Raw genomic sequence first — 12,106 nt, 5'->3', positions numbered from 1 at the left:
GTGGTCATTCCTGCCTGTAGGTTCATGGCCTTAGACGGTGTTCCTACTGGATCAGCTATCTGCAGCTACCCCCCCCCCCCCCGCTATATGTATATTCTACTCCTACAACTAGCTGCTTGGTCTGAGTGGACACCAAGGGGCATCCATTGGGAGGGGGGTAGTGTATCAGTCTGTCTTGTCAATAAAACCTTGTTATCTCTGACTGCAATTGGGTCCTCCTTCCTAGATCCCTGACAAGTTATCCCCTTTTTGAACTTTTTCCATCTTGCCGGCACAAGAAAAGTTTATTCTCTAGGCAACCTACCTCATGAACAGTTAAATGTTCCCCACTTATGCAATACAAATTTGCAGTAGCTTTACATTTATTTGTTACTACCTCCATCCTAGTACATACCTGCTCCTCACTCTATTTTATTCCATTATCTATAGCACAACTGTTCATAAGATGTATTTATTTAGCAATATTTGTCTTTATTTTTTTTGCATGTGTGTATTGTTGTTGTCTCTGTGTACTAAAAGCTTATGTAACGAAAACAAATTCCTTGTATGCTCAAGCATACTTATTCTGATAATGAAACCCTTAACAAATGTTGCCAAAATGTCAAGCTTTTGTAAGTCTGCCGAAATTACTTCATGAGCTGACAGAAACATCAGTCCTAATACAAACAGACACACATGAACCAACACGCCGAATACAGGGACAAATTTAAATGTTTAAAAACAGGAGGAGCTCTGACATCACTGTAGTTCAGTGAGAGACTCGCAGAAAGTGAAACTAATTTGATCAGAAACCATATGGACTCAGATCAAAATCGTCAAACAGCAGAAAACTGAATCTTGTGGACACATCTGATACTCACAGGTAAGTGATAGAAATATAAGAGAGATTGTCCTGAGCAGGTTTCAAATGGTTTTGGTCTGGTTTAGTAGGGTTTATGTCAGACTGAAATAAGCTGAACAGAAGCAGGTTTAACCATGTCAAATACTCAGTTGCTTTAGTTGGTTACTGCACTGAAATGCTATGAGAATTATATTAAAAGTATGTCATTTGATTGGTTGAAAAGCAAACTTTGTTGTTTCTAAAGTAACAGGAAATAAATGACCTGCAGACAGACAGAACTAAAAATTCAGCTAACAACTTTATTTCATTATTTTTAACAAAATAATAATTTTCAGATTTATACCACACTTTTCTTTTAATATAACCAGCATTCCTCACTCAAATTTTTTGTTTTGTTTGTTTGTTTGTTTTGTCTAAAAAAGGCATGAAGAGAGCAAGATCAGTGGATGAGTATTCCCTGACATCATCAAAAAGACACGAAAACAGAAGAGAGAGTACTCATAATCATCCATGTGAGTCAAGAACCCACAATTTTATTTTTTAATCTTTATGAAATGACTTTACACTAGTAGAGCAGGTTGTTATTATCAATTCTTCACCTAGGTATGTCATCCTCCAGTGCCTCACTGACTGAGGAGCTTCAGTGCTCTATATGTCTGGATGTGTTCACTGATCCAGTCAGCACTCCATGTGGACACAACTTCTGCAAGACCTGTCTGAATGAACACTGGGACAACAGCCAGACCTGTAGCTGTCCAAACTGTAAAGAAACATTCAAGCAAAGACCTGATCTCAAGATTAATACCACACTCCGAGAGCTTGTAGATCACTATAAAAATAAAACTCCTGAGAAAAAGCCTGAAGTTCTGTGTGACATTTGTGAGGCAAGAAGGCTGAAAGCCCTGAAGTCATGTCTGGTGTGTCAGAGCTCTTACTGTGTAACTCATCTGGAGCCTCATTTGAGAGTGGCAGGTTTGAAGAAACACAAACTGATGGATCCTGTGAGTAATCTGGAGGAATATATATGTCAGAAACATGAGAGTCCTCTGGAGCTGTTCTGTAGAGATGATCAGACATCTGTGTGTTTGATCTGCTCTGTGAAAGACCACAAGAACCACAACACTGTTCCTATTGAAGAGAAAAGTGAAGAGAAGAAGGTAGAAGATATACTTTTAAAGGGCCGAGGAATCAGATTTTATTTCCTGTTGTGAAATAAAAGTTCATTATGAAAACATATTATAAGTTTAATCTTTGTTATGATAAATGTGTCTGTGTTGTTCTCTGTAGACTGAGCTGATGAAGACACATGAAGACATGCAGCAGATGATCCAGGACAGAATCAAGAAGATACAAGACATTAAACACTCAGCAGAAGTCCGAAAAGTGAGTTGAAAATAATCTAATGAAATGAAACTAAATATTTATTCTATATAATTTAGATGCATTAGTTTAGTTGGGTGGCTGTGTTTCATTCTGAAGGGTTCATCCCTGTGCCATGATCTTTTTGAAGGGTTTACCCTCCAGAATAAGAGCTTTGAAGGAATGAAGGGTGTACTGCAGGGAGCAAAAACCTTTTCTTAGAACATAACTTCTGTGTCATCTTACAAACTCAGTCACATTAAACACGAAGGAGAATCATGGGAGTGAAAAGTGTCCATTGCTTGTGCCCCTTTATAAGAGACCTTTGACGTTTTGAGAAGCACTCTGTGTTTTAGTGGTGGGTATTTTACAGTTACTCTTTCTGAAGGCTACTGTGCCTTGCACATTACTAATTGAGAAAAACCTAGACTCCCTGCTGCTCACTGAAACATACCACATTCCTAACCACTATTTCCACCTAAATCTCCTTACTCCATCTGGATACACCTACCTGGCCAAACCTTGTTTGACATCTTTGGGTGGTGGCCTGGCTGCTATCTATCGCCGCAATATAGCCTAGTCAATACCATCAACCTTCATGTGACTTTAACTTTTGAATACCTAGTTTTCCAAATTTCTTGTACATCCCCAATGCTTTTAATTTTCTTTTATCACCCAAACAAATGTCTTTTTTTTTCATTGAACTGCACAAACTGTTAACAGGCCTTTTCCTGTGCCATGTCTTCTTCTGTAATCTTACTTGTTGATTTCAACATAAATGTTGAAAGTGACTGCAGAATCCCATGAACTCATGTCAGTGTTTGAATGTCACAGTCTTGTACTGCATATTGACTTTGCTACGCACTTAAAAGGTCACATACTGGACTTGGTCTGCACTACTGGTCTACTTAATGTTTCTGCTTTTGGCTCTCAGATTGGACCTCCTGATCACCTCTTCATCGAACTAAACTGTGAAATGCTTCCCCTCACCTTATTGTGAAATCTACCTTAACCTAACTGTAACCTTAAAAAAACCTGACCTCAACCCTTCTGACATGGCCAAATACCGACCAATCTTGAATCTCCCGCTTCTTTCAAAGCTACTTGAAAAAGTTGTTGCTGCTTAACTTAAATCGCATTTTTCATATTATATCCTCTATGGTTGTTTCCAACCCAGCTTTTGCACCCTTCACAACACTGAGATAGCACTTCTTAAGGTTATCAACAACCTCATTATGGCCACTGACTCAGGCTCCATTAGGATTTTAATTCTGTAAGACCTTTACTCTGATTTTGACACAGTCTCTCACAGTATTCTCATCTTGTGACTCTCTGCTCTTAGTATTTCTGGAACTATTTTATCCTGGTTCACTTCCTACCTGTCTGACTGTCAGCATTACATCACTATCCGCCAGGCTTAGTCCACTAGTGTCCCTGTGTCTCACGGTGTTCCCCAGGGATCTATTCTTGGGCCTTTACTGTTCATGATCTACATGCTCCCATTAAGTAACATTATCCATCATCATGGCTTCAAATTCCATTGCTATACTGACGACACCCAACTCTATATCCATTCTCAACACAATTTTCCTTTTCCCACCAACACCATATTGGCTTGTATTAATGATATAAATGCTTGGATGACCAGTAACTTTCTCAAATTCTCAAATAAAACAGATCTACTTTTTGTTAGTTCACCAAAAATATTTTATCTCACTTCTTTGTTGACAATGTTAACATTGCTGGAGTATTGGTTTGACCTTCCACTAATGTTAAAAATATGTGTATAATATTTGATTCTTCTCTCTCATTCTTTCCTCACATATATTCACTGACAAAGTCTGCCTTCTTTCACCTCCATAATATTGCCTGTTTATGTCCCTTCTTAAATATCAATGATTCTGAGACACTGGTTCATGCCTTCATTACTTCTCAACTCAACTACTGTAATTCTCTTTTCTATGGTCTACCAAACACAACAATAAATAACCTTGAATATATTCAGAACTCTTTAGCTAGGGTTCTCAGTTTTTCAAAAAAATCTTCTCACATTACTCCCATCCTACACAGACTTCATTGGCTACCCATTCATTATCATATCCAATACAAGACACTCCTCATCACCTTTATAGTACTTCTTGTCCCCATGTATATTTCTGAACTCTTTTATACCTGCTCCCCAGTTTGAACACTAAGATCTTCTGATACTGGTCTGATGTCACATGACACATGTTAGCATTGTTTGGTTGCATATTGTATCTCTGCCAATCTTATCATTACATGATTTCAAAATACACCTTAAAACATATATTTTCCTTTCTTATTTGTCTGATCTCTGGCTGTATGATCTGATTCATGGTATGTATTTTATGTTTATCTGTATTGTTCTTCTGTCTGCTGTCATGTATATTTTTTATAATATTAAAAACCAACCGTGAGTTTGTGGAAAGGCGCTATAGAAAATAAGCGTTTTATTACTGTTATGATTATTATTATTATTATTATTAGTACATTGTTGCACCAGTAGGTGGTGACAAATGGCTGTCTTCATGGCTAAGTCCTATGTTCCTGTAGCTCAATTGGTAGAGCATTGTGCTATCAAGCGCAAGTTTGGGGGTTCAATTCCCCGGGAACACATGATAGGTAAAAATTAATAGCCCGAATGCACTGTAAGTCGCTTTGTTTAAAAGCGTCTGCTAAATGCATATTTTTAATTTAAAGGGTCATTCCACCCGTGGAGACATGAATGTGTATTGAAAGTGGGTCATATATGTAGTAGAATAGTATCATTATTTTTTTTATTTTGGTCCTTCTGGGCCTATAAAAGGCAGAAAATAACTTTTTACAGCTTGTGGACTGTAGACAACAATCCCCATAGTGCATTGCAATGCTCAGCTCCGCAGGCCACTCCCACTACTCCGTCCATCAATGTGGATTATAGTTGAGCTCTCTTCTACGCTACCGACTGTAAATTGTTTGGCACAATTTGTTGTGAAGAGTTATTTTGCGACCCAATTAATGTTTTTGTGACAAAATGGTGTGCACTTGCATAGTACCGGGATGTTGTTCAAGAACAAGGAAAATACCCTGAGTAATTATTCACAGATTCCCGAAAGATACGGAATTGTGCAAAAAGTGGCTACGGGCTAACGTTATCAATAACCCTAAGTTCGGTGAGGACACAACACTTGAAGCACTAAAAAATCAGACGGTGTGCAGTTTACATTTCAAGCCCGAAGATTATGCGCCTAACCCCCTAGGATTGAAGAGACCCGCACTTTTGAAAAACGCAATTCCTTCAGTATTTTCCTTGCCAGACGATGACGACGAAAAGCCAGGAACGTCGGGAACCACCAGCACTAGCAGCACTAAACGCATTTGCCTGGAGGTAATGTTATTTCTGACTAGACTCTAATAGCAGCTAATGGCTACTGAGAACACACACTGACATAGTCGTCTGCTGTAAAGAAACACATCTCCTATGATTTTTCTGTTTACGAACTAAATATCTTGTATGTTTTGCTCGCTTGTTGTTTTAATGTGTCTGCCTCAGTAACCAACGTTACACTTGTCAAGAAATTAGTAAGTAAAGTTAGTATGTAACGTAATAATGTAACGTTAGACACTTAGCTAAAAGTTATATATAAGTTTGCTATTATCGATGTAAATCAACCATGTTTTACTGTGTTAGTTTGACGCTTTTCATGTTTTTTTAGCTGCTCGTCGCTGTACTGTGGCTCATAAAGGTAGCCACGAACATCCGTTTCTAACATAACTTCGTCTAAATCAAAATCCTCCCCAATGCATCCGTCTGAAAAATCAGTATTTTCCTCCATATTTTCGAAAAGTTTCTCCCGCTGAAATCAAACGCACGGGCACTGATCTGTGATAGGTCTGTTAGCGCATTAGGTACAACCCCCTATGGGCAGACTGCTTGTGCTTGTAGTCTTTACAGAAATCAACCCTTTTTACACTTCCTCCTACAATGACGTCAAATGACGATTTTTGCGTCATTGTAGGAGGAAGTGAAAAAGGTAAATAGTGGATTTCTCTCGTCTCAGGGGAAAATGAGAGAATGTTGCACAACCATTCAATAGTATGACTGGTTTACTAACAATGGACCACTTAATGGAAATGGGTGGAGTGACCCTTTAATTTAAGTCATTGATTTGGAATCATTCGCTTAAATGATTCATTTAAAAACAAGAATGAATCAGCACTACAGTTTGTTGCAAGTTTGTTTGAAAATAATATTTTCGGTGTTCGAAACAAATACAAACAAGGCAACTTACGATAATTTGTCTAAAATTTAAGTTACTTAATAGTAACGTCTTCTTTTATTGTTGCACACTATCACACTGTTGGTCTGAATATTTACATTACTGTGATTACCTGATTACTAAAGTAATATCGTACCTCTCCTCAACGTGTTTGAAAGACACATGATCTGAGGAATCATTCAGTGCAAACAGTGCAGGGTTATGTTTGTTCTTCAGTTGAGAAATTTGGAAACCCCTTAAAAACACTGAAGTATGTGCAACAGTAACACTGATTCTTGTCATAGTAAACACCGCTAATAATTCGTTGACTTTCTGGTTGACCAGAGAAACATTGAGAAGGAGAAAGCAGCTCATGTCGAGCTCTTCACTGGTCTCATCCGCTCCATTGAGAGATGTCAGACTGAACTGCTGGAGATGATGGAGGAGCAGAAGAAAGCAGCACAGAAACAGGAGGAAGAGCTGATTGAAGAGCTGGAGCAGGAGATCACTGAGCTAAAGATGAGAAACACTGAGCTGGAGCAGCTCTCACACACTGAAGATCTCCTCCATCTCCTACAGGTCAGTCAGCATGATCTCTCTGATCAATGGTAATGCAGGATATCACACCATAACACTCCCCATGCTGAAGGATTTCTCCTCTCTCCTGCTGTAGATTCACTCATCCCTGTGCAGCCCTAGAAACACCAGGAACTGGTCTGAGATCAGTATGAAGACTCATGAGAGCCTGGAGACTCTGAGGAGAGCTCTGACTCAACTGAAGGACACAATAGATGAGAAACTCACACAAACTGGTACATCAATACATACATTAATCTGATAGAAAATTGATCATGTATTCAATTCTTAAAATATGCGATCTGATGATGTTTTATTGTCATCAGTCTCTACAGAGCTGAAATGGATGCAGCAGTATGCAGGTACAGTGTGCTGTCTGCACTACACTAGTTTACATTTATACACTCACAGCTTCATTACTGCACTAAAATCTAATTACACACTGGGTTAAATATTAAGAACATCAGCATCACAAAATATCTGCACTGTGAAGTTGTGATTGATATTCTGTTTTCTCAGTGGATGTGACTCTGGATCCTGATACAGCTCATCCTGATCTCATCCTTTCTGATGATGGAAAACAAGTGAGAGATGGAGACATTGATCAGAAACTCCCAGACAAACCAGAGAGATTTGATAAATGTGTAAATGTTTTGGGAAAGGAGGGATTCTCGTCAGAGAGATTTTATTTTGAGGTGCAGGTTAAAGGAAAGACTGAATGGGATTTAGGAGTGGCCAGAGAATCCATTTATAGGAAGGGAGACATCACAGTGAGTCCCAGTAATGGACAATGGACTGTGTGGCTGAGGAATGGAAACGAATATGAGGCTCTTTCTAGTCCTTCTGTCTCTCTGTCTCTGAGAGTGAAGCCGCAGCGGGTCGGTGTGTTTGTGGATTATGAGGAGGGTCTGGTCTCCTTTTATGATGTGGAGTCCAGCTCTCATATCTACTCTTTCACTGGTCAGTCTTTCACTGAAAAACTCTATCCATTATTTAGTCCATCCTTAAATGATGGAGGTAAAAACTCAAGCCCACTGATCATCACACCTGTCAATTATAATAAATGAATTTACACTTTTAATATGAAATACAAGATTAAAATGATTTCATTATTAAGTAAAATAAAATTATTAAAATAATGACTTTTTATTATTTGTTTTTCAATTTCTAAAAATCTGTATGCTATAATGAGATATTTTTAATGTAAATATATGATGCTTGTTTAATTAATAATTTATGTTCAACTCTTCATAAATATTCCTGCTCTTTTCCCCTTTAAATTGGCAGTAAAAAAAAAAACTTTGATGACCTTGATAATCTGTCGTATCAAGGTGGTGGCTCTTCTACAGAATGTTTAGTGATATTACTGTAGTACATCAGCTGGTGTTATATAGCAATATATAAGCAATGTGCATGCCATATGCAATATGTCTCTTGTACAAAGGGTAGAACTGCATTGTTTTTAGCAGGGATGAATGTATTAAGTATTTATTTGAGGCAATATGTTCATTGTATTGATATATGTATTGTATTGTTATTGTGGAATGTTAAGCCAGACCAAAGTCAGATTTTCAGCAATAAAGTTTAAGTAACTTACTAGTGTCCAAAAAAAAACCAAAAAAAAAAAAAAAACCTTGATATTACAATGGTATCATGGCATTAATATTAATCTTAATTTTACTAATAAATGCTAACCTTGGCTCTCTCATTAACCCATCACCTAAGATGGGCAGCCATGTCATCCTGTAGCCCAAGACTGGTTACCCACTGAAGCTAAGCAGGGCTGTACCTGGATGGGAGACCTCCTGCAAGAGGTGCTAGTGAGGCCAGCAGTGGGTGCTCGCCCTGTGGTCTGTGTGGGTCCTAGTGCCCCAGTGTAGTGATGGGGACACTATACTATCAACAAGCACCATCCTTTGGATGAGATATTAAACCGAGGTCCTGACTCTCTGTGGTCATTAAAAATCCCAGGACGTCTTTCAAAAAGTGTACAAGTGTGAAATAGCACTTGTATTTTTTTTTCTTTTTTTATATATATGTATTGTACTATTTTACTGAAAGTATGGTGTATAACTATTCACTTAAATCAATTGACTGATCAATATAATATCATTATTTCAATTTTGGATGTCTCATGTTATGGTGCCAGCCATAGGGAAGTTCAGGTGTTTTCCATTTAACTGCCCCAATGAACTTGAATGAATCAATTAATTTTGGGTGATTTCCCCAATGTGACAGGTACAACAAAAAAACAATTTGATGCATGTACTATTGGGTTACTTTCAACCAATCAGAGATGGTGAAATTAAAGCTATTTTAAAAATGTCCGATTTGGCCGGATTCCACAATTAAAAATGGATTACAAATTTTTTGGTAAGAAAGATGTCACAAGATGTTATTATACTAATGCCTTAATTATCTAAACAACAGCACTCGCATTGTGAGTTGGGAATTTTTTTCAAAGAATATATGTATTGTTATATTTTACTGAAAGTATGATGTATAACTATTCACTAAAATCAATAGACTGATCAATATGATATGATTATTTCAATACTGGATGTCTTAATGCATATTTTGAGGCATATTGTGGTGCCAGCCATTGTGTAGATTAGGTGTTTTCCATTGAACTGTACGAGTGAACTCAAATGAGTCATTGAACTTTGGGTGATTTCCCCAACATTACAGGAACAACAAAAACAAGTTTGATGTATGTCCCATTGGGATACTTCCAACAAATCAATTGTTGAAATAAAAGCTATGTTACAAAAAGGCAGATCTGGCCGGATTCCACAAGTAAAAGATGTGCAAGGAGGGGTATGAATTAACTGTGGCAAACCAGACAGGCGGAACCAATCAAACCATTTTTTTAAAAAGACCATTGTTTGCTCCACGACACTCGCAGCTGATTGTGTCTGTCCATTTGGGAAATTTAACATAGAGGGGTTAATTTAATTAATTTCCTATTTATTGATCCCAGGAATAAGATGTTCAATAAATAAATGATATGGTTTGCTACTAGATCCTGGTAGTAAATGCCCAGTTACCGCAACACTTACCATATTTTTACCATAGTAACTGTAGTTTTACTCTGGTGACATTATGTGTAGTTAAAGCACAGTAACATATAACTTATCATGCTTTTAAAAACTTTTTGTAATGTAATTGTAATTCAGTATATATAACGCATTCTCATCCCAAGGCGTCATATACTGACACTCTTGACATTTCGTCAACATCCAACGCATATGGCACCCTCTAGCGTCAATATTATGGGTTAAGGTTAGGGTTAGGGTTAGGGTTAGACCGCTAGGAGGCGCCTTCTGGCCCATTTTTATCTGCTTCTAATATTGACGCTAGAGGGTGCCATGTGCATAGGATGTTGACGAAATGTCAAGAGTGTCAGTATATGACGCCTTGGGATGAGAACGGTCTGGTATATATATATATATATATATATATATATATATATATATATATATATTGTCTTGCAGTTTCTTCAGATCACACACATCTTTATCTCCATCCAACAGCTCTTTATGAAGACATTTCTTGCAGAAGCTCACTCTCTCTCTCTCTCTCTCTCTCTCTCTCTCTGTCTCTCTCTCTCAATTCAGTTCAATTCAATTTAAAGTTCCTTTTTTGGCATGACTGTAAAAAGATCTAATATTGCCAAAACTTAGAATATATGTGGAGAAACATAATAATAATGAAAACATAATAACATCTTAACCTTAAATAAAAAGTGTAACAAATTAGACTGTGATACCACAGTGTTTAACATATGAACACACACATGCTGAGGGTCACTGTGGTGTACAGTAGAGAAACACACTGAGGTCAGATACGATACACACATTCACCTGCTGTCTCTCAGGCTCTGCTTTGTGTCACTAACACTCTGGAGATATTCTCCCCATGCATAATTCAATTTCATAATTCAGTAGAATTGTAGTTTACTGTGTGTTTTAGTCTCTTGCTCTCAATGTTCCAGATATATACCAAGTTCTGTCATGAAACTCTAGATGGCACAGACTATTGGTCTTTAACATAACTGACCTGTCACAAGATGATTGGTTCATGTTGCTAATGCAGCCAATGAGCTTGCTTCTTTACATTTAAATGTCTGATTAGAATTCGCTTGAGCATTGCAACACACTTTCAGAGTTCCTCTGAACCCCTCCACCTTCCCTAGCTCCAAAAATTTTTCTTTGTATTTTGTTGTTTGATTAACATTGATGGCCCAAGTGCCAATCACTGCTGTTAAAACAATATATATTGACACACATTAGATTTTCTCCCAACTGTTCACGTCCACTTAAGACATAAACTGTGTTCAAGTGAACACTCTCCAAGCTGGCCATTTTGACATATTTTGTGTGTATATGATCGCTTGGACATGCACCCAAAGCACAAAGTGTAATTTGCCTGTCTAGTTGCGGTGCATATTGGAGCGGGTAAACCCGTTTCAGCCTGGGGAACAGCGTCTCATGCGCAAAATATTGTGCTTTTAGCATTTTACTATCAAACATTTCCCGCAATTTAACAACAGTAAAGACAGCATTTTACAACAATCATGATTGTGCTGATTCTGATGTTAAGTTTAAGTTTAAATATATATATATATATATAGTTTACATCATAGACAAAACAGCTGGTGACTCTGGTGAAATAAAATTTGCAAGATAATGTCTATATAGTAATATAAATGTATGTTTTCCTGATCTCTCCAGTACCAACAGCAGAGAGCTTATCAATACTCTGGTCTTTCATAATTTATCCTCGGAGTCCATTTGATAGTGGGTTTCAGTACCCATCCCTATACATTATACAAACATTAACTTCTCAGCATTTCTGAAACATTTTCCTGTGTATTTTACAGTAGCCCATTAAAGGCATGTTGTTCAGTATGTAATTGCATAGCAGCGCCACCAGAGCATGGCGTTCTGTTGTCAATTTAGTAATTTTGTTGCTAGATTTACGTTGAAACTCTTCACAAATGTTGCTGAACTATCAAGATTTGTAAGTCCGCTGAAATCTCTATTTCATGAGCTGACAGAAACATCAGTCC

At 37.5% G+C, this 12,106-nt stretch overlaps 2 protein-coding genes across 3 annotated transcripts in view; both read left to right on the top strand.

Moving 5' to 3' along the window:
- Positions 1–843: 843 nt before the first annotated feature.
- The window catches only part of LOC132152212 (E3 ubiquitin-protein ligase TRIM7-like), a 145,074-nt gene continuing 133,811 nt past the window's right edge, over positions 844–12,106 (top strand). Inside the window, exon 1 of the mRNA XM_059561009.1 lies at positions 844–862. The gene's annotated coding sequence lies outside the window, so the exon portion shown is untranslated. The remainder of the gene's footprint in view (positions 863–12,106) is intronic.
- LOC132152214 (E3 ubiquitin-protein ligase TRIM39-like) lies at positions 1,443–8,209 on the top strand. 2 transcript variants are annotated; one of them, XM_059561019.1, is made up of 6 exons: positions 1,443–1,998; positions 2,144–2,224; positions 6,805–7,038; positions 7,133–7,271; positions 7,362–7,397; positions 7,555–8,209. In XM_059561019.1, the coding sequence occupies exons 1-6, from the start codon at positions 1,447–1,449 to the stop codon at positions 8,100–8,102; spliced, it is 1,590 nt and encodes a 529-aa protein (XP_059417002.1). In that variant the 5' UTR covers positions 1,443–1,446; the 3' UTR covers positions 8,103–8,209. The 2 variants fall into 2 exon arrangements, with proteins under 2 accessions (XP_059417002.1, XP_059417001.1); XM_059561018.1 differs by having other exon boundaries at positions 2,129–2,224.

Source organism: Carassius carassius, chromosome 10 (genome assembly GCF_963082965.1).
Source record: "Carassius carassius chromosome 10, fCarCar2.1, whole genome shotgun sequence".
Classification (NCBI taxonomy): domain Eukaryota; kingdom Metazoa; phylum Chordata; class Actinopteri; order Cypriniformes; family Cyprinidae; genus Carassius; species Carassius carassius.
The sequence above is the reverse complement of the archived record's forward strand: the minus strand, read 5'-3'. Positions and strand labels throughout refer to the sequence as shown.

What these genes read in the sequence shown, in the direction of transcription:
- LOC132152214 (XM_059561018.1), top strand. Translation starts at nt 1,447, where the DNA reads ATGTCATCCTCCAGTGCCTCACTGACTGAGGAGCTTCAGTGCTCTATA. An exon ending in AGAAAAGTGAAGAGAAGAAG is followed by an intron (nt 1,999 to 2,128) that starts GTAGAAGATATA and finishes TGTTCTCTGTAG; the next exon opens with ACTGAGCTGATGAAGACACA. An exon ending in ATCTCCTCCATCTCCTACAG is followed by an intron (nt 7,039 to 7,132) that starts GTCAGTCAGCAT and finishes CTCCTGCTGTAG; the next exon opens with ATTCACTCATCCCTGTGCAG.